General features: G+C 43.7%; 1 protein-coding gene across 1 annotated transcript in view; it reads right to left on the bottom strand.

Moving 5' to 3' along the window:
• The window catches only part of MYO10 (myosin X), a 216,064-nt gene that overhangs the window by 117,798 nt on the left and 75,804 nt on the right, over nucleotides 1–22,462 (bottom strand). The window contains exon 3 of the mRNA XM_030856599.2: nucleotides 169–327. Within this exon, the coding sequence (XP_030712459.2) occupies nucleotides 169–327 (159 nt within the window). The remainder of the gene's footprint in view (nucleotides 1–168; nucleotides 328–22,462) is intronic.

Here is a 22,462-nt window from a genome sequence, read left to right on the forward strand (position 1 = left end):
CCCTGGTGGTCCAGTGGTTAAGACTCCACGCTTCCACTGCAGGGGGTGTGGGCTCGATCCCTGGTCGGGGAACTGGGGGAACTGAGATCCCACATGCCGCATTGCAGGACCAAAAAAAAAAAAAACCGAACTGGAGGGATTTTTTAAGGACATGCAAGTGGAACTTACATAGATTTGGTTTCTCTTGTAGCGCTGGTACAGGTTATGCATAATGGCACCCCCGTGGAGCTCGGTCAAGGTGGCCATGTCATCCACGCCCTGCTCATCTATGGGGTCCATAGCCATCACCTTCTGGTGTGTAATTGTGCTCTGCTTGTATGTGAAGACCTGGTGGGGGGGAAGGAATTCAACGGTTTAGTTATCAGCGATGAACAGTTTCCACGACATTTCCCCCAACTTACAATACGACCTCAGTACGGTACCAGCAAAAAGATCCAGAATCCACCAGCAAAAAACAGACCGCAGAGAACTCTTTCACTGCCTTTATGCCACCTACCTATCTTTAAAGGTAGCAGTTATTTTGAAAATTGACATTAGATGTTCCTAAAAGACATGAATAGTTCAAGTACTAAACATCCTTTGGGAATCACAGAAACGAGAAATTTTCAGTTCACTTTTGTACCACTGACATAAAGCAGTAACGGTTAAGAAGCTGGCTGACCACGCTTTCAGAAAGTAATTTGATTTCACTATATAATATATTCAAAGGACCATGTACTATATTTCAAAGATTCTTAATAAAGCCCTTCAATTTAAGTGTTACACAAATTCACCATACAGTCTGTACATGTGTTCAGACACTGAAACACATCTCGTCAGGAATGTCTGAAAAATATCCTTGGACATGATCCCCTCTCAACTGAGATATACAGCATTCACGTGATCTTCAGGCAAAACAAATCCTCTCAAATGTAAACTACAACTGGTTTGCCTGCTTAACAGCCTGTCTTCCTTTAAATTCCAGACACCAGTGGTGAGTGCTGCATACGTGTCGTAGCGTGTACACAAGACAACTCTGATACTGTAGGACTGATCACAGAATGTGCATGTGTTTCTAAAATCTACACGGGGCTCTTTTATCACCACTGGTTGGGTCGAGGATTAATCACATCCAGTCAGCTCCATCCACTGACCAGTCTGACCAGTTTTACAAACTCCTGTACATAAAACAATCATTCCGCGATGGAGGCTACCTCCTATTTATTCATTGTATACTTTTACTATATTCATCCTTGAAATACAAACACCAAGATGTAAATAACACGAAAAATGCAGTCTTCATAAGCACACGTGCTCACGTGTCCACATACACACAACACAACTTTTTCGAATACTATCTGCAGGTCGGGGAGCTCTATTTTAAAATATCAACCAGTTGCCTTCATGGCAACAAACGGTATGTTACTGAAAAAGGGAATGACACACTAAGAAAGGCAGAAGTACCAACCCAATGGTTTCCATAAGCCACAAAAAGTGGCATGTTTTATTTTTCCAGAGAAAAATGAAAACTTCAGCCGTGGCGTTTCTGCCACATGAACCACAAGAATCAGTCAAAACCAGTCCTGAGAAACTGCTTGAGGCCAGGGCAGACCCCAGACATCTCTTCTGAGGCCCAGCCACTTTCCCCAGCTGCCTCCTGGACACAGACATCCGCCAGGAGATGTGTGGTTCCCGCCTCCCGTCAAGGGGGCCACCGTGCCACGTAAGCGCCCCACAGGGTAGGACAGGCCTGTGGCCACTGAGGGAGTGCGTGCAACGTGGGCTGCGCCACAGCCAGGATAACCAGGTATTAAAGAAAAATGTGCAGGAAATTCCAGAGTGTAGGAACACTTAGGACACCAGCCCTTCACTTTAACTCATCAACACCATGGAAGAAAATTAAAGAAACAGATTTAGGCTGAGAGTAGCCTGGAAACCGCCAGAAGCGAACGGCTGAAACTCTCTGCCCTTCCCCAGCTCGCTCTATGCCTATGGGGCCAATCTGGGCAGGTTTTCCAGAAACACTACAACTGAGCAGTGTACTTGGGTTTTTCCCTACGGTGACCGTGAGGCTAGCCCGTGGCCAGCTGAGGGGTGCAGAGCAGTGTCGTGTCACCCTCTGCACTCAGCACCAGGGGGACCTCCTCACCCTGCTGGCTCAGCACTCCTGCCAACACGAGGGCAAGGCAGTTCCACAAGTTCCCCAGGACAATTTTCTTGTAGGGAAGACGACAGGGCACCAGCACAACTACCTCCTGCTCAAGCCCCTGCAGACTCACTCCACATCAGCAAGTCCCTCCCATCGTGAACCCTTTTCCTACTCACTGTCTCTGAGTATACTGAGAATTCCAGAATTGGAGGATAGAAATAATTTAGAATATTACAATTGTTTTCTGCATTTCTAGTGATTCTGCTTTTTGGAAATAACCATACACACCCTACAACTGCCACTGAAGATTTACATAACGACTAAATACTTATGTCATATGTAAACATTTCATTGTCTTCTTTTTTTTTTTTTTTTTTTTTTTTGCGGTACGCGGGCCTCTCACTGCTGTGGCCTCTCCCGTTGCAGAGCACAGGCTCCGGACGCGCAGGCTCAGTGGCCATGGCTCACGGGCCCAGCCGCTCCGCGGCATGTGGGATCTTCCCAGACCCGGGCATGAACTCGTGTCCCCTGCATCGGCAGGCAGATTCTCAACCATGGCACCACCAGGGAAGCCCTCCCCTTTTATTTTAATCTTCGGATAGAACAAATATGGCAGGAAACCCCCAGCACGCTCACATGAGAGTTTTTATTGTCTATAGTGATACACACAGATTTCCCGTATTACAATTCGTTACGAACCCCCAGTCATAAAAATGTAACTTTTCTGATTAAAGAGAAAGAAAAAGAAACAAAAAAACCAAAAAACCCTCATCATGTCCTCTCCTGATGGACGGATGGGATAGAGGGTGCTCTCAATGTGGGCAACTTCATCTCCCGTGAGCCTGGCGTTTCTTCTAGAGCAGTTCTCAACTTTGCCCCCCAGGGCGCAGTTGGCAAGTTTTGTAAACATTTTTGGTTGTCACAACTGTGGGAGAGGGGAAAGGATGCCGGCATCTCGTCAGTAAAGGCCAGGAATGCTGCTATAAACATCAAAGAATTATCCAGCCCAAATGCCAGGAAGCCAAGGTGGAGATACCCCAGTCTAGGAATGCCCTGGTATGCCATCCAACCAGATGTCTAGGTACATACCAGGAAAAATTGAAGAGTCAGCCAATGCCATAAGCAAAACCTTTCATAAAATAAAGACAAATCTTTTGGAAACAATTTTAAAGATAAAAACATTTAATAGAGGTAAATCAAAGGTCAGCACGACAATATTATATAATTTAGTTTTTGATTTGTGTTTGACCCAAGTTAGGAAGGGTGATGGTGATAAAGATGATGATGGTTACTAGGCAATGGGGTTTGCTTATATTTTTTATTATTTTCTTCTTTCTTAAATTTTTATTGGAGTATAGTTGATTTACAATGCTATATTAGTTTCAGGTGTATAGCAAAGTAAATCTGTTATGCATATACATATATCCGCTCTTTTTTAGATTCTTTTCCCATATAGGCCATTACAGAGTACTGAGTAGCGTTCCCTGTGCTACACGCTAGGTTCTTATCAGTTATTTATTCTATATATAGTAGTGTGTATATGTCAATCCCAATCCTCCAATTTACCCCCCCCCTTACCCTCTGGTAACCGTATGTTTATTTTCTACATCTGTAACTCTATTTCTGTTTTGTAGAGTTACAGATGTTATTATTTTCTAATTGTACTACATTACAGTCAGACAATATGGTCCACACTATTTCCACCTCTGTCTCCCTGACCCAGGGTTCTTGTACCTGCTGTTCCGGGCCACTGACATCCCATTACTCTCCTCCTGGACGTCTCCGCCCAAACGTTACCCTCTCAGAAGGCACCAGGGGTCTTGTCTGAAGGACACCCTGCCACCTTCCTCTTTATTCTATCATGTGTGCTGTCTTCATAGCTCCTATGCCAGTTTGTAGTCACTCATCTAACCTATTATCTTCCTTGTTTCAAAACCATCTCCCCCCGCAACTCTGAGGCCTCTGGTCAGTATCTTTCAACTCTTTGGACCACAACCTACCTAGGAAAATGTGTTTTACACCGGAAACTACCACACGCAGAGTTTCATACGAGTTTCGTTAAGACACCACAATGTTTGGCGCATCCCAATATTTTCTATTTCTTTTAAATGTCAGTTGTGGCCCTCTGAGCTGACTTCACACCTCACTATCGTGAAAACTCAGTTTGAAAACTCTACAAAGGCAGGAAGCAGGCCTATCTTGTTCCTCAGTGCCCAGCCTCCGTCTACGACACAGACTCAGTAAATACTGAATGAAAGATCCCAGCCTTCAAAATGGGTATACACACAAGGAGAAGCAGAGTCGGGTAATGACCAAAACATGGCCTTGGCGTCAGACCTGGCTGGACTCCGTTCTCCTAGATCTATGCTTTTATAGCTCAGGAACGATGAGCCACACACTTAGCTTCCCTGGCCCATGATTTTCCCCACTAATAAAGAAAAATGATGATAATAATCCTTACTCACAGAATTACTGCAAAAGCTACAGCACATAACGTAAGTAAAAGTCACAGCAATTGGCACCAACGAGGGCTTAGTAAAAGGGAGCAATTCCTGTAAGGGGGTCATGGCGTAAGGAACAACGCAGAACATTCTCTAAGCAAAGAATCCAGAATCTTAGAGACAGAGGGACCCCTGCTCTTCAGACAAGGGCCTGAACACCAGCCGTGAGGGGCGGGAGAGGGCGGGCGGCTCATTCAGTTCTACATTCTTTACGATGATCTTGACCAGCACGGTATCTGCTGAAAACTATTTGACACAATGCTTTCTTCTTCCATTTTAATCCCTTTGCACAAACCCGGCTGGCCTTGTTTAGATTTTCTCTGGAACTCCACACTGTTTCAGGGCGTAGGACTCTCTTAGTTTTCTTTGCATCTTTCTTTCGTTTACTGGCTCATAAATTAAAGCGTGATCGATGAGAAGGGTTAAGACCTTTGCCTCCTGACGTGTGGCCAAAGTGAGCGATCATGTAAACCAAAAACAAGCTTCCTCATGTCAAGCTTCACGGACCCCAACCCTCACTGGCTATAATCTTAGGACAAGCTGCAGAAGAAAGCCACCTACTTCACTGAAACTCTGCCTTGGCCTGTTTTGCTGCTGCCCCAGCAGACTGGAGAAAGTATCTGGAACACAAAAATGTGAAGTCCACTAGAAATTTCCATTAGAATCTAATCAAAGGCAAAATGCTACACATGTACTCTCCTAGTGTGCGGGGGGGGGGGGGGGGTGGCACCAGTGCTTTGCTTTCAGCTCAAATTTGTCATCTTAATTACATGGCACGGGGGGTAAAATGATCATTATATAAATAAAGATTCTGTGACGTTAACCTCCCCCTTGAGTTTGTGAGATAACTGACTTCTAATTATAGATAAAACAAAGATTATTTTCTTTTTCAGAGACCCAAACGGGTTGTGAGATTAAGTCATTTAAACTGTCCGTGGGTTTTCAATGCCCAGTATGGCGCAGTGCATGACATTCGGGTGTAACAGCAAAATAGCAAAGAAGGGTGGACAGAGGGCACTGGTACTCATTGAGCACTGGCTGCATGCGTCAGGCACATCTGATCCTCAGCAGGGGAGGAAACGCCACTGCTCATTTCTTAAAGAATCAATTCAAGAAGATTCAGAGAAGTTAGGAAACCTACCCCATAGCACACAGCACAGCTAGCATTCAGTTCCTTGGGACCATGGAAAAGGCGCATCCCACTTTAGGGGGACGCTAGGTCAGAGGCAGCCTTTTGAATTCCAGCTCTGCCACTAACTGGTTGGCAACCCCTGGCACGTTCAATGGAGTCAATGGTTAAGAACCCTGGCCCTTTGAAGGAGAGCAGGAGTGGAGAGGGGGAGGGGAAAGCACACAGTGCACCGCCCTCCCCGTGTGCTGGGTTTAATCCCTCACTTATTCTGTGATTTTTCATTGATTGACTCTGTCCGGCTCCCTCGGTCATTCGTGCCAGGCTGTGAGCTGGAGCCCAGGAATACAATGATGGATTAAATGGCTTCCTGCAAACAGCTTACTGACCAACGAGGGATCAGAAAAATAAACAGACAATCCTAACCACACGGTGGGGTCTGTCACAGAGGAAAGTCCCAGGGTCGGATGGGAACTGGCCACGTGGGACAGACCACAGCCAGGCAAGAGCCGATACAAAGCTGAGACACAGCACAGGGCATCCGCATAGCAGAGGGCGGCTGAGGCGGGGGCTCTGTGCACGGAAGTGGCACTTGGTCTCGGACCTAAGGGACCGAGGGCTACGTAAGCAGCTAAGGGGGGCAGACACTTGTACCTATGCATCATCACGGACAAGTCAGTACCAAATGTGACACTGAGACTGCTGTTCGAGAGACAAGATTAAAGAACAATCTCACTACAAAATGCAATTCGAGGAGGCCAACTTTCTAGAAACTCCACGTGAAAGCAGTGTCTGAATCACCACTGGGAGCGATCGCTACACGCACTGCCGTCCCCCAAATGGAGAGTGTCTTCCTGCTTTCACGTGCACAAATACCACCGCCAAAAGCATCAGCAGTGATATGTCCAACCCAACAAAGTCAGGAGGCTCCGGCTAACAGTCACTAACAGCCAGTCTTAACCACTGAGCCTGAACTCTCCGAGGACACTGCAGAGTGTGCAGGCAGACGGAGAGAATTAAGGGTCCAAGAAGCCTAAGACACCCCGGAAGCTAACCTGTGGACGGCGCATCTGCCCATGGACCCGCAGAGCCTTGCTACGCCACCAGCAGTGCGAAAAGCAGCTCACTCACTTGTACCAGCCCCGAAGGAAGGCCCAGACGATACACTGGCCCTGACCCCGCCTTGGCGAACCGCAAAGAAAAAGGTTAACGGTCATAGTGAGCTGGCATGGTTGGAAGGAATGACTAGTACACAAACACGTACACACAAAAGAACATCCTAGAGTATCTGCATATTAGGGAAAATAAGATCTCAAATCGGCACTTATACACATTAGGAATTGTGATTTTATACAAGAATTATGTACAGATTTATTTCATTTATTTATTGGCCACACCGTGCAGCATGTGGGATCTTAGTGCCCCGACCAGGGATCGAACCTGTGCCCCCTGCACTGACAGTGCAGAGTCTTAACCACTGGGCCGCCAGGGAAGTCCCTGTACAGATTTCTTTTAAATGCTAAACTCTGTTACTTTTTTTTTTCCATAACAGAAAAGTTTAGGAAAATCTTCTGTGCAAAGTAAAATCATGCTTGTTCCAGCTGTGCTAGGTTATGTCTTCTAAAGCTTTCTCGTTGCTGCCACCACCAGGCGGGCCCAACCTACCCTGAAAAGGACGGTCTTCACGTTCCTCAAGCTGGCCTTTCCACGCTGAATTCAGTGTTAAGAAAAAGATAACTATTTTCTAATGTGTTTTCATGATAGAGGTATACTAAGGTAAATTTATGATGAAATTATACTGTGCACACGTACGGTATAATCCTAGGTTTATTTTTTTAAACACACACAAGGGCAAGCACAGAGGCATACGCATACCCACACACACACACCAGCAACTGTACTCTTGGGCATTTTTTCTGAATAAATGAAAGCTGACGTCGGCACAAAAAATTTACACATCAATGTTCAGGGCAGCTTTATCTGTAACAGGCAAAAGCTGAAAAAGCCAATCCCGGGTTGGCATTCTTGAAATGAGCCAATGAGAGCAAATGAAGGCCAGACTGGTGCGGCTGGAGGCTAAGACGGGTGGGTGGGGCGTGGGGTAGCCTGCTGGATCCAAAGGTCTGTACCTCAACTATCTGATACCCTGGTTGCGATACTGTGGTCCAGTTTTGCAAGATGTTATCATCGAGGGAAACCAGGTAAAAGGGTAACATGGGATCTGTCTGAACTAGTGCTTACAAATGCACGTAGATCTACGGTGGTCTCAAAACAAAAAGCTTAATTAAAAGAAAAAGTTTTAAAATACATGCAAAAAGCCTAGAAGAAAATATATCAGAACTCCAATAATGGGTCACAAGCCTGTAGGTGTTTTTTTGTACTTTTCTATGACTTTCCCTGTTTTCTAAAGTTTTTAAACATTTCTAGGCTTAAAGAGAAATCAGTCCCATCAAAATCATTATCAATGAGCATATCTGGACACATATAATTAATTCAATGAATCTTTTAAAAATGAATATTGTAGAACTGCTTTCAAAACAACAACAGAAACTAAAATGAAATCATCAACCTCCCCCAAGGGTCACCAGCTATTAGAAAGGGCTTTCCTAACCCACCTATTTTACACATAGTCAGTTTCAGCCCAGAGAAACTCTACAAAGCAAGAAGCAGGGAAGGGAGGAAAGCCCAGGAACCCCAATTCTTGAGACAAATGGTTGACCAGCTCTCGCTTCTGAAGTTCCTTTACTTCTGTCCTAATGTCCTAGTCCTTGTTCTAATTCAAGTGCCCCTTTCTGATCCCTTTTCCCCAGTTACAAGTCCAGACCCCTAACTTGAACTCTGGTATAGGATCTCCATTCCTGTAACTCCAAACCACCCTGATGTGTCAAAAGCACCTCAAAAAAACCCCAAAACATAAACAGACCTCCTCCACGTCAGGAATGACACTCTCACTGCCGGCCTCCCAAGCGAGAAAGCGAAGTCCACCTAAAATCCCTCCCCTTTGCTGGCCACCATGCCTACCTTCCAAGTCCTGGCAACTGACTGAGACCACCTGGATTCCATCGTCTCTCCACTCCCCCCTCCTGCCTCAGCTCTCACCACTCATGTTTCACCTGGACCCCAGTAACTGCTTCCTAACTGGTTTCTCTGCCTCCAGACCCCCATGGTATGAATCCAGCGGTTCTCAATTTGGAGGCTAAGAAAAGTTTTGAGTTTTAACTTTAATGATTAAAAAAATGGTTTTACTACTTTTAATGACAATTTTTCCAGGCACTGATAACTCAGAATGGAAAGAAACTTCCAGAGATGAAACTTTGGTTTCTTTGGCCGGTGTTTCCCAAACTGGGATCGACTAGGACCTTGAAGGGGACGCCACTCAGGTCTGAACAGCACAGACGTGGAGGGCTTTGAGCCCTACTCTGCTGTCGATTGGCCGAGCAATCTCAACTTGCTCCGGTGACTCTGCTTTCCCACCCTCAGCTGCACCAGCTACAGAACGAGGATAATAACAATACCTACATCTCATAGAGTGTTCGGGAGAAAAAGGAGTCAGACAACGCCCATAAAGGATTTGATACAATTCTTGGTACTGAGCGAGCGACTCAGATATTTCCGTTGTTAGGTACTGTTACCAGTGATGTGATCTGATCGCACCCTGATTGAAACTCTCTCACGGTTTGTTCCCAGTCACTTCCAGGATAAGCAATAATCTTAATGTGGTTTCCCTACAATGCCTTTCCTGAGGGGCTCCTGCTGCTTCTCCAGCCGCATCAGTCTCTGGCCCCCTTTCCCTGCTTTCCACACCTCGGACAACCCTCTTGGGGTCTGTCCTGCATTCCTCCAGGTCACCCCTCTTCCCAACCTCAGCCACAGTGCCCCACCTGACTGCAGTGTCCTTCTCTTCCACAGCACCTTGGACAGAACCCTCTCCTGTCACCACCTTATGCTGTAATCTCCCCTCTCTCACCTCTGCCTAGGAACTGGGCATAGCTAAACTTTCACCTCCTGTGTGGAAGTGACTGATTTTCTGGGCTACCATGTTGAGGATCTGGGGCTGCAGATGGGCCAGTGAAGGAGGGCGAATCGTGATGTGTACAGTAGCTGGGAGTGAGCTGCCATCCTTGTACTGGACCTGGACTGGGCCTCATGAAAACCTCTGGGTCCTCACTGCCTAGTCAAACATCTGGCACCAGTGGCTACTGACTAACTGTCCATTAAAGGGATGAGTACCAGTTGCCCTTCTAGGATGCTGAGGTCATATACTGAGCACCTTGCGTCTGTCACCTAAAACCTAACTCCAAAGGCTGAGTTGTAAGTGAACATTTTTCATTTACTGGCTGTCTTGAAACTGCCTTTAAACTTAATAATATGACAGTAATTCCTTGGCTGCTCTTAAGTGAAATGAAAAAAGCCTATTTGAGCCAAATACCCATACATCTTGGAGTTTCAAAACAGAGTCAGCATCAATTTTACGAATCCAATCTTTAAGCATTCTGTTTTTTGTGTGCCACTCATTTCCTAGTGTCAAGTAAGAATTAAGAGATACCATGCAAAGTATTTGTTAATCCAGTGAACAAAAATAGAATCGGAATGACTCCAGATTCTAGACTGAAACCAGAAGTCATTTTTGGCTGCTGGTTTGGTAAAATATCTACGAAGCGGCAAGAGGTCAGCTTGGCTCAAAGTGACGGTACAAAACTAGGAGAAAACACACCATCCAGGAGATAACAGGAAAGGCCAGAAACAAAGCACAACAGCTTAGAACATCGAATAGTGAACTCCCACGCTTTCCCTCTGTGCCAAACCCCCCCACCACCAAGGAAATCTCTAGAAATGGCAGCAAAATGCTACTTGAATTACTGAAAGGATTACGAGGAGGCAGAGGCCAGAAAAAGACTGAATAAAATATAGGTCACTAAGATGGCAAGGATCTCTTTTAAAAAGTGTAATTAATAAGAACAATTAATACTAGGTACTGAGGTACTTTTCCATGTACTAAAATACATGAACAAAATAAGGGGCTAAAAAAAATACTGCTTGTTTGTCTTCCCCTGAAAAGTATCAACAAGGCATTCTTGTTTCTCTGTAAATGTCTGTGAATGCAAAAAGGTATAAAAGCCCTGCACATCTTCTGCTAGAAATCTGGTCTAAATATCTAAAAAGCCGGAGCACCTGAGGTTTACAGAAAATGATGGGAATCTAGTTGAAATCTTAATCTGAAGAGCAAAGGTTATGTGGGATAAACGTGGCCATGTTTCTGTCAATATCATCACTCTCTGTATAGCTTCCCATCCGCCACTGAGCTCTCCCAAAAAGAGTTTGGACATCCTTCCTTTCTGGCAATATCCTTATAAAACCTTGGCAGTATCCTTATAAAAGCTAGTATCTCTTCAAGTTTCAATTTTAGAACGTTACAGATTCAAAACACAGTACAAAGACAAAGGGGCCCCCACCCCATCTCACTCACTCCCAAATGGTCCATATTCCCATCAGAGAGCAGCTCCTTCTCACAGATGCAGAGACCTCAACACTGCAAGCTTGACCCCCACTCCCCCTTCCACTACAACACGCCTACGATACTCAGGCTTCACCCATCCATGCCAATCCACCTTCATCTACTTTCCAGGGGCTATGATAATGGAGAAGAGCAGACGGAAACTGATAAGAACATGACGACGAAAATTCACCAAGTGACAGCCTCTCACCTCATGGACATCTGAAAACTGAGAAGTTGCATCAAACTCAGAGCAGCCAATTCCCTCAAAGACCCCAAGATTTGCACTAGAAATGACTTGATAGCTATATATGCTCCTGTTAAAAGTATGTGAGTTAACACACTGCTGGAGGGAGTTTAAAGTGGTGCAGCTGCTTCCGAGTTGTCCAATAGGGCAAACAAAGTTACCATCTGTCCCACCAATTCCACACCTAGGTATAGGCCCAAGAGAAATGAAAACAAATGTCCATGGAAAAAAGTTATACACAAATGTTCCTAGCAGCATTACTTCTATATGCCAAAAAGTGAAAACAATCCAATGTCTATCAACAGATGGGTGGGTAAACACCATGTGGTATACCTATACAATGGGATACTATTCAGCAAGAAAAAGGGATGAAGGACTGATAAACGCAAACACGGATGAACCTGGAAAGCATTTTGCCAAGTGAAAGAGATCAGACCCAAAAGGCCACACATCATATGATCCCATTTATAGCAAATGTCCAGAATAAGCAAATCCCGAGACAGGAAGTAGATGAGTGGTTGCCAGGCACTGGGGAGGATGGGAGGGGAAATGGGGAGTGACTGCCCATGGGTCTGAGGTTTCCTCTGGGTGGTAAAAATGTTCTAAAACTGATTGTGGTGACGACTGTACAACCCTGTGAATCTACTTAAAACCAGTGAACTGCACACTTTAAATGGGTATCGTCTACGGGAGGTGAATCATACCTCAAATTGCTGTTTTTTTTAAAAAAAATACTTGACAAACTGGAGAACAGTTATAAAACAGAACTCCACGCACTGGAGTGAAGGTTCTGAGCCCATGTCAGGCTTCCCAACCTGGGGATCTGGCAACAGGAAGAGAAATTCCTAGAGAATCAGACTTTGAAGGCTACCGGGATTTGATTACAGGACTTCGACAGGACTGGGGGAAACAGAGACTCCACTCTTGGAGGGCACACACAAAGTAGTGTGCGCATCGGGACCCAGGGGAAGGAGCAGTGACCCCAGGGGAGACTGAACCAGACCTACCTGCTAGTGTTGGTGGGTCTCCTGCAGAGGTGGGGGGTGGCTCTGTCTCACCGTGGGGACAAGGACACTGGCAGCTGAAGTTCTGGGAAGTACTCCTTGGCATGAGCCCTCCCAGAGTCTGCCATTAGCCCCACCAAAGAGCCCAGGTAGCTTCCAGTGCTGGGTCACATCAGGCCAACCAACCAACAGGGAGGGAACCCAGCCCCACCCATCAGCAGACAAGCGGATTAAAGTTTTACTGAGCCCTGCCCACCAGAGCAACAGCCAGCTCTACCCACCACCAGTCTCTCCGAACAGAAAACTTGCACAAGCCTCTTAGATAGCCTCATCCACCAGAGGGCAGGCAGCAGAAGCAAGAAGAACTACAATCCTGCAGCCTGTGGAGCGAAAACCACATTCACAGAAAGACAGAGAAAATGAAAAGGCAAAGGATTATGTACCAGATGACAGAACAAGATGAAACCTCAGAAAACAATTAAATGAAGTGGAGACAAGCAGCCTTCCAGGAAAAGAATTCAGAATAATGATAGTGAAGATGATCCAGGACATCAGAAAAAGAATGGAGGCAAAGACTGAGAAGATGCAAGAAATGTTTAACAAAGACCTAGAAGAATTGAAGAACAGAGATGAACAATACAATAACTGAAATGAAAACTACACTAGAAGGAATCAATAGCAGAATAACTGAGGCAGAAGAACGGATAAGTGACCTGGAAGACAGAACGGTGGAATTCACTGCTATGGAACAGAATAAAGAAAAAAGAATAAAAAGAAATGAAGATGGCCTAAGAGTCCTCTGGGACAACATTAAACGCAACAACATTCGCATTATAGGGGTCCCAGAAGGAGAAGAGAGAGAGAAAGGACCAGAGAAAATATTTCAAGAGATTATAGTTGAAAACTTCCCTAATACGGGAAAGGAAATAGCCACCCAAGTCCATGAAGCATAGAGTCCCAGGCAGGATAAACCCAAGGAGAAACACACTGAGACACATCGTAATCAAGTTGGCAAAAATTAAAGACAAAGGAAAATTATTGAAAGCAGCAAGGGAAAAACAACAAAAAACATACAAGGGAACTCCCATAAGGTAAACAGCTGATTTCTCAGCAGAAACTCTACAAGCCAGAAGGGAGTGGCATGACATATTTATTTAAAGTGGTGAAAGGGAAGAACCTTCAACCAAGTTTCCTCTACCCGGCAAAGATCTCATTCAGATTCGATGGAGAAATCAAAAGCTTTACAGACAAGCAAAAGCTAAGAGAATTCAGCACCACCAAACCAGCTCTACAACAAATGCTAAAGGAACTTCTCTAAGTGGGAAACACAAGAGAAGGACCTACAAAAACAAACCCATAACAATTAAGAAAATGGTAACAGGAACATACATATCGATAATTACCTAAAACATGAATGGTTTAAATGCTCCAACCAAAAGACACAGGCTCGCTGAATGGATACAAAAACAAGACCCATATATATGCTCTCTACAACAGACCCACTTCAGACCTAGGGACACACACAGACTGAAAGTGAGGGGATGGAAAAAGATATTCCATGCAAATGGAAATCAAAAGAAAGCTGGAGTAGCAATACTCATATCAGGTAAAATAGACTTTAAAATAAAGAATGTTACAAGAGACAAGGAAGGACACTACATAATGATCAAGGGATCAATCCAAGAAGAAGATACAACAATTATAAATATATATGCACCCAACATAGGAGCACCTCAATACATAAGGCAACTGCTAACAGATATAAAAGAGGAAATTGATAGTAACACAATAATAGTGGGGGACTTGAACACCTCACTTACACCAATGGACAGATCATCCAAAATGAAAATAAATAAGGAAACAGAAGCTTTAAATGACACAACAGACCAGATAGATTTAACTGATATTTATAGGACATTCTATCCCAAAACAGCAGATTACACTTTCTTCTCTAGTGCACATGGAGCATTCTCCAGGATAGATCGTATCTTGGGTCACAAATCAAGTCCCAGTAAATTTAAGAAAACTGAAATCATATCAAGCATCTTTTCTGACCACAATGCTATGAGATTAGAAATCAATTACGGGAAAAAAATGTAAAAAACACAAACACATGGAGGCTAAACAATACGTTACTAAATAACCAAGAGATCACTGAAGAAATCAAAGAGGAAATCAAAAAATACCTAGAGACCAATGACAATGAAAACACGACAATCCAAAACCTATGGGATGCAGCAAAAGCAGTTCTAAGAGGGAAGTTTAGAGCAATACAAGTCACCTCAAGAAACAAGAAAAATCGCAAATAAACAATCCAACCCGAAGCCTAAAGGAACTAGAGACAGAAGACAAAACTAAAAGTTAGTAGAAGGAAAGAAATCATAAAGATCAGAGCAGAAATAAATGAAATAGAAACAAAGAAAACAATAGCGAAGGTCAATAAAACTAAAAGCTGGTTCTTTGAGAAGATAAACAAAATTGATAAACCATTAGCCAGACCCATCAAGAAAAAGAGGGGGAGGACTCAAATCAATAAAATTAGAAATGAACAAGGAGAAGTTACAAAAGACATTGCAGAAATACAAAGCATCCTAAGAGACTACTACAAGCAACTCCATGCCAATAAAATGGACAACCTGGAAGAAATGGACAAATTCTTAGAAAGGTGTAAATTTCCAAGACTGAACCAGGAAGAAATAGAAAGTATGAACAGGCCAATCACAAGTAATAAAATTGAAACTGTGATTAAAAATTTTGCAACAACTCCAGGACCAGATGGCTTCACAGGTGAATTCTATCAAACATTTAGAGAAGAGCTAACACCCATCCTTCTCAAACTCTTCCAAAAAATTACAGAGGAAGGAACACTCCCAAACTCATTCTATGAGGCCACCATCACCCTGATACCAAAACCAGACAAAGATACTACAAAAAAAGAAAATTACAGACCAATATCACTGATGAATATAGATGCAAAAATCCACAGCAAAATAACAGCAAACAGAATCCAACAACACGTTAAAAGGATCATACACCATGATCAAGTGGGATTTATCCCAGGGATGCAAGCGTTTTTCAATATATGCAAATCAATCAATGTGATACACCATATTAACAAACTGAAGAATAAAAACCACATGATCTTATCAATAGATGCAGAAAAAGCTTCTGACAAAATTCAACACCCATTTATGATAAAAAACTTTCCAGAAAGTGGGCACAGAGAGAGCCTGTCTCAACATAATAAAGGCCATATATGACAAACTCACAGCAAACATCACTCTCAATGGTGAAAAATTGAAAGCATTTCCTCTAAGATCAGGAGCAAGACAAGAATGTCCACTCTCACCACTATTAATCAACATAGTTTTGGAAGTCCTAGCCACAACAATCAGAGAAGAAAAAGAAATAAAAGGAATACAAATGGGAAAAGAAGAAGTAAAACTCTCACTGTTTGCAGATGACATGATACTATACATAGAGAATCCTAAAGATGCCACGAGAAAACTACTAGAGCTAATCAATGAATCTGGTAAAGTTGCAAGATACAAAATTAATGCACAGAAATCTCTTGCATTCCTATACACTAATAATGAAACATCTGAAAGAAATTAAGGAAACACTCCCATGTGCCACTGCAACAAAAAGAATAAAATACCTAGGAATAAACCTACCTAGGGAGACAAAAGACCTGTATGCAGAAAACTATAAGACACTAATGAAAGAAATTGAGGATGATAATGACAGATGGAGAGAAATACCATGTTCTTGGATTGGAAGAATCAACACTGTGAAAATGACTATACTACCCAAAACAATCAATCCCTATCAAATTACCAATGGCATGTTTTACAGAACTAAAACAAAAAAATCTTAAAATTTGTATGGAGACACAAAAGACTCCAAATAGCCAAAGCAGTCTTGAGGGAAAAAAACAGAGCTGGAGCAATCAAGCTCCCAGACTTCAGACTATACTACAAAGCTACAGTAATCAAGACAGTATGGTACTGGCACAAAAACAGAAATATAGATCAGTGGAACAAGATAGAAAGCCCAGAGAGAAACTCACGCACCTATGGTCAACTAATCTAAGACAAAAGAGGCAAGGATATATAATGGAGAAAAGACAGTCTCTTCAATAAGTGGTGTTGGGAAAATTGGACAGCTACATGTAAAAGAATGAAATTAGAACACTCCCTAACACCATACACAAAAATAAACTCAAAATGGATTAGAGACCTAAATATAAGACCGGATACTATAAAAGTCTTAGAGGAAAACACGGGAAGAACACTCTGACATAAATCACAGCAAGGTCTTTTTTGATCCACTTCCTAGAGTAGTGGAAATAAAAACAAAAATAAACAAATGGGACCTAATGAAACTTCAGACCTTTGCACAGCAAAGGAAATCATAAGCAAGACGACAAGACAACCCTCAGAATGGGAGAAAATATTTGCCAACGAATCAACGGACAAGGGATTAATCTCCAAAATATATAAACAGCTAATGCAGTTCAATACTAAAAAAACAAGCAAAAATGGGCAGAAGACCTAAGTAGACATTTCTCCAAAGAAGACATACAGATGGCCAAGAAGCACATGAAAAGCTGCTCAACATCAGTAATTATTAAAGAAATGCAAATCGAAAGTACAATGAGGTATCACCTCACACCAGTTAGAATGGTTATCATCATAAAATCTACAAACAACAAATGCTGGAGAGGGTGTGGAGAAAAGGGAACCCTCCTGCACTGTTGGTGGGAATATAAATTGATACAGCCACTATGGAAAACAGTATGGAGGTTCCTTAAAAAACTAAAAACAGAACTACCATACAACCCAGCAATCCCACTACGGGGCATATACCCTGAGAAAACCGTAATTCAAAAAGCCACATGCACCCCAATGTTCATTGCAGCACGATTTACAATAGCCAGGTCATGGAAGCAACCTAAATGTCCATCAACAGACGAATGGATAAAGAAGATGTGGTACATACATACAATGGAATATTACTCAGCCATAAAAAGGAACGAAACTGGGTCATTTGTAGAGACCTGGATGGATCTAGAGACTGTCATACAGAGTGAAGTAAGTCAGAAAGAGAAAAACAAATATCGTGTATTAACACATATATGTGGAATGTAGAAAAATGGTACAGATGAACAGTTTCCAGGGCAGAAATAGAGACCCAGATGTAGAGAACAAACGTATGGACACCAAGGGGGGAAAGCGGGGGGGAGGGTGGTGGTGAGATGAATTAGGAGATTGGGATTGACATATATACACCAATATGTATAAAATGGATAACTAATAAGAACCTGCTGTATAAAAAAATAATTAAATAGCATTCAAAAATTCAAAAAAAAAGAATTAATGCTACCTAGGAAATTATCAGGTCAACTAAAAAATTTGTTTATTGCTGTTTGTTTGGATAAAAATATTGTATATTAAATTTCCTGAAGTTGAAAACACTACTGTGTAAATGTAAGAGAATATTATTATTTAGAGGAAATCCTCACTGAAATATTTGGGGGTGAAGGGCTTTATGCAAGTAACTTACTCTTGAATCGTTCAGAAAAATGTTATGTATATATATCATTTGCGTGTGTCTGTGTGAATACATGTAGATCTAGATGTATATGGAAGAGAAACAGCAAACAGTAAAGTAAATAGAGTAAAATGCTAATGTGTGAAGCTATGTAAAGGATATGTGGGTGTTCGTTGTACTATTGTTATTCTTGCAACTTTCTTTAAGATTGAAATTATTTCCAAAAAAGTTAAGAAAATAAAATATGAGAGCTTTCTCTTTCCTGATTTTTTTCCTATGCATATACATCACACACAGAGGTGTTTTAAAGCATAAAGAGGATAGAGCTATATATTTTAAAAAATAAAGATAAAAATAAAAAAGTAAAAAAAAATACTTGAGTTAAGCACTTGGCCCCGACGGTGACACATGCAGACACTCCACATACACCGATGCCCTTCCCTCGTGGGCACACCGAGCCCCCCTCAAACGCTGAAACTCACCAGCTGGAGCCCCTCTGACACCATGCTGACCACCAGGCACCAAATGGGAACCAAGGGCTGGAACTCGGTAAAACCAGCAGTCCCGGAACGAGGAAGGTCAGCCCGAGCACGACAAGTGGACCCAACCCATAAAAATCAGAGGCTCAGAGCTGAGCACGGAGCAGTGCAGCTGAGCCCCAGGCAGTCTGGAGGCACAGGGCCAGGAAGAGAGCAGAGGACGGAGCCAGGAAGGAACAGGCTGAGGACGCCCACGTCCCCCTCACACCGGACTGGCCTGGCCACTGTCCCTGGGTGCGCCCTGCTCCTTCCCACCCCCTGTTCCCTGCCAGCTGTTCTCCAGGCACCTCATCATCTTGCCACCAACCTGTCCCTGTCTGGTTTTACACCTGCTTGTGTAAGAGCACTGCAACACTAACAAGGGGCCTTGCCGTGCACACCTCGTCCAAGGTAAAGTGCCTGTCCACCATTCAGACAGGAGAGCCCTTGGCTGTCCACATGCTGGGTCCCCCAGGCCCCGGCCCCTAAATGCCTCTGGCCTCGGTTTCAGGGGTAACAGGACAGAACTCCACACACTTCCAAATGCCATAACGCCCCCGTCAGGAAGGCACTCAAGCTCCATAAAGCATGGGCATCTTCACTGTGGCCACATGGGGCAGATACAGGTGTATGCGGTGGATACAGGTACACCTGGCCCCTGCCCCAGACGGTCTGCCTGGGTAGAGGTTTGCAGTGGAGGTTTCTGCAATCGGCTTATGAAGAGAACCACACGGGTGACAACTGAGAACCGCTGAAGAGCACCCGAGACCACGGTCTCTCCTCGACCCTGGAGCACAGTCTGAAAGCTCATGCCACGTGCCTGACGCGACCCTGGAGATTCCTAGACCAGAAGGCTCCTGGGACACTGAAATAACAGTTAAAAAGAGCTTGGTGCAGCACCCAGCCATGGTCCACACGTGCTGAACGTCATTGTTACTGATGTTCTACTGAGGCACCCCCAGGTGACTGGGTAGGGAGAGAGAACCCAGGAAAAGGGCCCACGAAACAGTCACCATGAACAGACAGGGCACTGTCAGCAGGACAGAATCTATAGAATATTAACCAGCTGAATATTAGGGAAGAAGAAGGGTTTCAGGATTTACATGCTTGGGTGATTTAGTAGGACACTTCAGGGAAATAAAAAATTGAGGAGGGGACTTCCCTAGTGGCACAGTAGTTAAGAATCCACCTGCTAATGCAGGGGACACAGGTTCGAGCCCTGGTCCAGAGAGATCCCACATGCCGCGGAGTAACTAAGCCCGTGCGCCACAACTACTGAGCCCACGTGCCACAACTACTGAAGCCCACGCACTCTAGGGCCTGTGAGCCACAACTACTGAGCCTCCGCTTGCTGCAACTAGAGAAAGCCCGCACTCAGCAACAAAGACCCAATGCAGCCAAGAATAAATAAATAAATTTATTTTTTTTTAAATGTGAGGAGGAAGAAGATTTCAGAGATTGTGGTAGCAATTCAGCACCTACGTAGTAAAAAATAAATACATAAATAAACAACCCCCACGTTCAAGATTACCTGTAAGACCAGGGTTCAAGTCTCTGTTCCCCCATGCCCTTCACTTTGGCAACCCACTTCATTACAGTCACAAGGGGCGATCTGTGTACTTTAATTCCAAGTGTAGTGGAGAAGGAAGGAAGAAGGTAGGAGCCCGGGTGGCCAGGTAAAAGATGGGCAGACGTGTGCATGCATGAAGGAGATGAGAAGGACCTGGGGTGAACAGTCTAGCAAGCTCTGGCAATCTCTGGGCAGGATTCCTACTGACAGGCTGTGGCCCAGTGATTAAAAAGGAAAATTAAAACAGAAGAGCCTAAGCAAGCGCACCTGCCCTAAGAGACTCTTTGCTTTACGTTTCACTGGCAACATCTGAGTCTTTCTGTTCATAGAAGCCCTTGTGAAAAAGGCTGTGGTCTAGTACTTACCGCTCCAGGGACAGAGCTGCTCCTGACACACTGTAAACTACATCAAATGTATAGTGTTTACATGTCTTCAGAGGAGGTGTTATAAGTTGCCAATATGGTACAACAAAAAGTAGGCTCTAAGCCCTTATTTTAAAGATCTGGCTGCTACAAATAAACTTAAAACCAATATATGGGGTGGGGGGGGGAAAGAGTTTCAACACAGGGAGAGCTATCTTTGTTTAAAAAATAAAAGAGGTGATTTTAAAATGTTGAGAAGGTGCGTACATATCCCTAAAAACGCCCCTCACCCCCGCAAAAAAATATATTATTAAGAAACAATGCAAGTTTTCAAATGAATTCAGTTTTAAAGTTGTTAAGGTCTTTTCATTGTGTGTTAGAAGAATTATTATGGGTAATTATTTTGTGGGTTGAGCTAAGCCTATTAAAATGGAGACAATACTTCTGTACAAAAGGTAGGAACAAATTATTAGCAACGTGAACAATTCTGTTAAGCAAGCTAAAACTCAACAGTCAAGACAGATTTTCCAGATTTTAGAAAAATGGCTTAAAATGTCCTTCCTTCTACTGACACTGAAATTTGCCTCCATGAATTTAATACCCTTTAAATTATGTGTGAGTAAGCATGAAATAGCAGAGATGAAGGTTCATTTCCATTTGAAAATATTTTAATTTTTCAGATTTCTCCAAGACAGAGAGGACAGTTACAATTCACCAGCTCCACAGACCATCAAAACGGAGGAGACTTTGTGGTCTGAGACACTTAATCATTAATTCAGACGCTCCAACAAAGCCACGCTCTATTTGAACTTTTAACAATGGAAGCTGAATCCTATGCCAACTCTTCTCACAAACTATTTTTCATTAATAAGCTTTTCGTAAGTGTGTCTAATAATTAAAGCCCATGATCTCTTTGTCCTGGCCTCATTATTCCAGAGTCCAGCGGGCTCGGGCTTGGAGGTTTTTCACTGGTCCAGTACATATTAGCTCACACCCAGGCTCAGCCGTAATGTTTCCTGCTGAGATGAGCACAGTATCTGATAACTAGACAAAGCAGACTGAATCAGAGAAGCCATGAGACTAATCTTTGGGGGGATTGTTATGTAGCAGTATTACTACGTGATAAACAGAAGATCAGGCGGCCAGTACATTCTTGCTTTCACAGTATAAAGTAAACCCTTAGAAAACAGCATCTTACAGAAAATCCTTCACAAGTCTCCGTACCCTTTCGAAAATGTGTCCCCACACCTGTCAAAGTGTAAATAAGTGTCATTTCTTTTTCTTTTTTTAAAATTTATTTTATTTATTTATTTTTGGCTGCATTGGGTCTTCATTGCTGCACGCGGGCTTTCTCTAGTTGCGGCGAGCAGGGGCTACTCTTCGTTGCAGTGCACGGGCTTCTCATTGTGGTGGCTTCTCTTGCTGTGGAGCACGGGCTCTAGGCATGCGGGCTTCAGTAGTTGTGGCTCGTGGGCTCAGTAGCCGTGGTGCATGGGCTTAGTTGCTCCGCGGCACGTGGGATCTTCTGGACCAGGGCTCAAACCTGTGTCCCCTACATTGGCAGGTGGATTCTTAAACACTGTGCCACCAGGGACACCCCATAAGTGTCGTTTCTGATGCCATGTGTTGACTGAGATGGGGGTCTAAGGCGTCTGCTCACCTGCCTTTCGCAAAAAGCTCTTTTGTTCAAAGTGCATTGCCTCCATGCCTGGCCCCGTGCAGGAAGCCGAGGAGATAAAAGACGGATGAGAAAGGGTGCCGAGAGCCAGTCACAGGAAGGGGCGGGTGGGGAAACTCATCCTGAAAGTGCCTTTAAAAAGGTGCTGCAATAAAGGTGCAGGGGCTCCAGGCAGAGGGAGAGGAACTCCACCAGGGAAATCACCTCCTCACAGGGATCCTGTCACTTCGGTGATGTGACCTGACGTGAGTCAATCCATTACCTTCCTAAACTGTCCA

Source organism: Globicephala melas, chromosome 3, assembly GCF_963455315.2.
Source record: "Globicephala melas chromosome 3, mGloMel1.2, whole genome shotgun sequence".
In the NCBI taxonomy this organism is placed as follows: Eukaryota; Metazoa; Chordata; class Mammalia; order Artiodactyla; family Delphinidae; genus Globicephala; species Globicephala melas.